This window comes from Gordionus sp. m RMFG-2023, chromosome 4, assembly GCF_954871325.1.
Source record: "Gordionus sp. m RMFG-2023 chromosome 4, tfGorSpeb1-WG-v2, whole genome shotgun sequence".
NCBI classification, from domain to species: Eukaryota; Metazoa; Nematomorpha; class Gordioida; order Chordodea; family Parachordodidae; genus Gordionus; species Gordionus sp. m RMFG-2023.
In genome coordinates, this window is record NC_088778.1 from 9,415,757 (window position 1) to 9,418,654 (window position 2,898).

Genomic DNA, 2,898 nt, shown 5'->3' on the forward strand with positions numbered 1-2,898 from the left:
TTCATTAGAGATGGCCAATCCTTTATCAATGAAATGGCATGATGCCTAGATAGAACAGCAAACTGGAGAGGGAGCTCCACCGTTAATTTCGATTGGTCCTACGTCCTTACAAGGAAGAACCTCTCAACATGCAAATTTCATGACTAGTCCGGTGCATACGTCATTGCAAGGAAGAACTTCTCAACATGCAAATTTCATGACTGGTCCGGTGGCCATACAAGCGAGATAGACCGGAATGAGGGAAGTAAATTTGAATTGTTTCAACTCTGGGGGAAGGGGGCACAAGGCCCGGGAGTGCGCTAGCGGATCGAGCAATTTGTGTACCTTCAATCAGGGAATCCATCGTTGGGCAGGAGGGCAGCCCCGAAGTGTGTTCGAGGAATCAAGATCGTTTGCAAGAGAAGCGGAGGAGTTTGCGGAAAGGCAAGAGTTATTCAAATTTCGGAGGGCTGCTGAGATCGAGAAAATGAAGGAAGTCTCAAGTGAACGAAATTCGAATTTAGCTGCACAGTTAGAAAAAATGAAAGGAATTCCCCATGGAGGAAATTCGAATGTTGCGGTAAATAAAAGTGTTAATGCTAATGGGACTGAAGTTAAAATGAGTGATTCCTTAGAGGATTTACTCATTAATACTCAAGTGCCATGAGTTTTTTTTTTTGTTAATGATGTGAATTTTTTTTAATGATGTGAATTTTTATAAATTTGGTTATATGGATTAGCAATCATTTTTAGCATGTACCCTGGAGTTTATCCTTAGAAGGGGGTACATGTTGTAGTAAATAAATAAATATATTTTTTTAAAGAAATATAGCGATTTTATTGGTATGTTTATATGTGAAAAGAAAGAAAAATGAGGTCATTGATTTTTTTTTGATATATCTTTTTTTTGGTAGTTCGCGAGATAAATATATGTAATTTTATATATTCGATATACATTATATATTTTTGGAATTGATTAATAAAGGAATAAAAAAAAATATTTTTGTAATCTCTACCGTTTGATTTAAGGAAATATAAAATATTAGTAATCGCCACAGTTTGATTTAAAGAAATAAAATTATAGTATCTTAAAATCAAATCGCTGCACTAATCATTTTTTTAAATAAATAAAAAGTATCAAATCAAAAAAAATAAAAATTGCATATAAGTCAAGGATTAGCTCTGGAAAGAATGGTTATGTTTTATCATTCATATTGCCACATGACATTTAAAAAAAATTATTAAAATTTTTTGTTCCAATAAGAATGAATGAAAAGGATAATTTATTGCAGTTTCAGGGTAACAATATTTTTTTTTATCATTTCATTGGTTATATTTTAGATTATAATGCTGAAGATATAGCTGAAAACTCATCTATGACATATCCTAATCAACAAATCAATGATTATGAAATGAATGTAATATACTAAATCTTTTATGTTTTATACATATTTATCTAGAAATCTGATGCAACTATAACTGCAGCAAATTTTTTGAAATTTGATTTCTATAAAAAGTTTTTTCAAATTGAATCAGAGGATGTTATTAGTAGAATAAAGTTCTCATTATTGCCATTACCAAAAAATTTTCATTTAGAAAACATTAAGTCAAACCCAGACTTGTATGGTAATTATCATTTTAAAACTTGCAAGTCATTTTAATATTCTTATGCACTTAATATTTTTATCTCAAAAATATAAAAATTATTTATTAGATTGAGTTTCACATATTTGTTTTAATTTATAATTGAAAATGATCAAAATTATATAAATCTAGACTTTTATTGTTTAAGAAATTTACTCTATTAAAATTAAACTTGACATAGATTTTTAATCTAGACATATACGCAGTGAGGGGGTGGGATCATCTTGCCATTTGTATTATCTATCTTGACCACCTCATAGTTTCCAAGCAAAAGCATGCTAAAACCTCAGATGTTAATTACAGTTTATGTATTTTGAGATCAATGTGCTAAAATATTTTGAGGTACACCAAATTATCATTACATGATCAAGCTGTGGGGTTCATTTAAAAAAATACACATTATAAAGACACAATTTTATAATTTAATTTTAAAATAATTATATTTTATATTTATCAAGGTCCCATTTGGATATGCATCACTTTGATAATATCGTTATCTATTTTCGAAAATATTGGTAATTTTATAAAATTTTATGGACATCATGGAAATGGGTGGGTTTCCGATTTTGGAAAAAGTAGTTTTATTTATTATTATTAGATTCTTTTTTAAAAATTTTTCTCCAATAGTACCAAGTGCTGGCCTGGCAATTTTAATATATGCCTGGGTCATACCCTCATTACTTTATGTATATGTAAAGTTGAAGAATAAGTCTATTAGTTTAGGATATTCAGAACTATTATGTCTGTATGGATATTCCTTAGCCATATTCATTCCTACAACCGTAAAAGATATTATTATTTATTTAGTTTAATAGCCCTTTAATTTGTATTCCTATATATTACTCATTCAATACCTTTAATATTTAATTTAATTTAAAAAAATAGTTTGTTTGTGTGGTGAATAAGAGTTGGTTACAATGGATTGTTCTGATTTTATCTGGGGCTGTATCATTTGTCATGGTAGCACAATCCATATGGCCAACTTTGACTGACATCAAAAAGATTTACAATTTAATTCTATTTTCTATAATACTTACTTGCCAGATTCTATTTGTTTTCGTACTCAAAGTATATATTAAAAAATTTAATTTTATATAATATTATAAATAGCACTTTTTTATAAGCTAAATTGGATGAATACAAAAGTGATATCAGGATATATGCTTTGCTTTGAAATATACATTTTTTATTATCATATTTATTATTTACTAATATTTTAAATACTTATTATTTTTATTATTTGCTCGAAAATATTTTTTTAATATGATGTATCAT

At 28.2% G+C, this 2,898-nt stretch overlaps 1 protein-coding gene across 1 annotated transcript; it reads left to right on the top strand.

Annotated features, from left to right (window-relative positions):
- The first annotated feature begins 1,178 nt into the window (after nucleotides 1-1,178).
- LOC135928406 (protein YIPF1-like) lies at nucleotides 1,179-2,898 on the top strand. Its single transcript, XM_065464867.1, has 7 exons — nucleotides 1,179-1,278; nucleotides 1,321-1,397; nucleotides 1,440-1,605; nucleotides 2,082-2,198; nucleotides 2,251-2,405; nucleotides 2,509-2,691; nucleotides 2,734-2,898. The coding sequence occupies exons 1-7, from the start codon at nucleotides 1,245-1,247 to the stop codon at nucleotides 2,749-2,751; spliced, it is 750 nt and encodes a 249-aa protein (XP_065320939.1). The 5' UTR covers nucleotides 1,179-1,244; the 3' UTR covers nucleotides 2,752-2,898.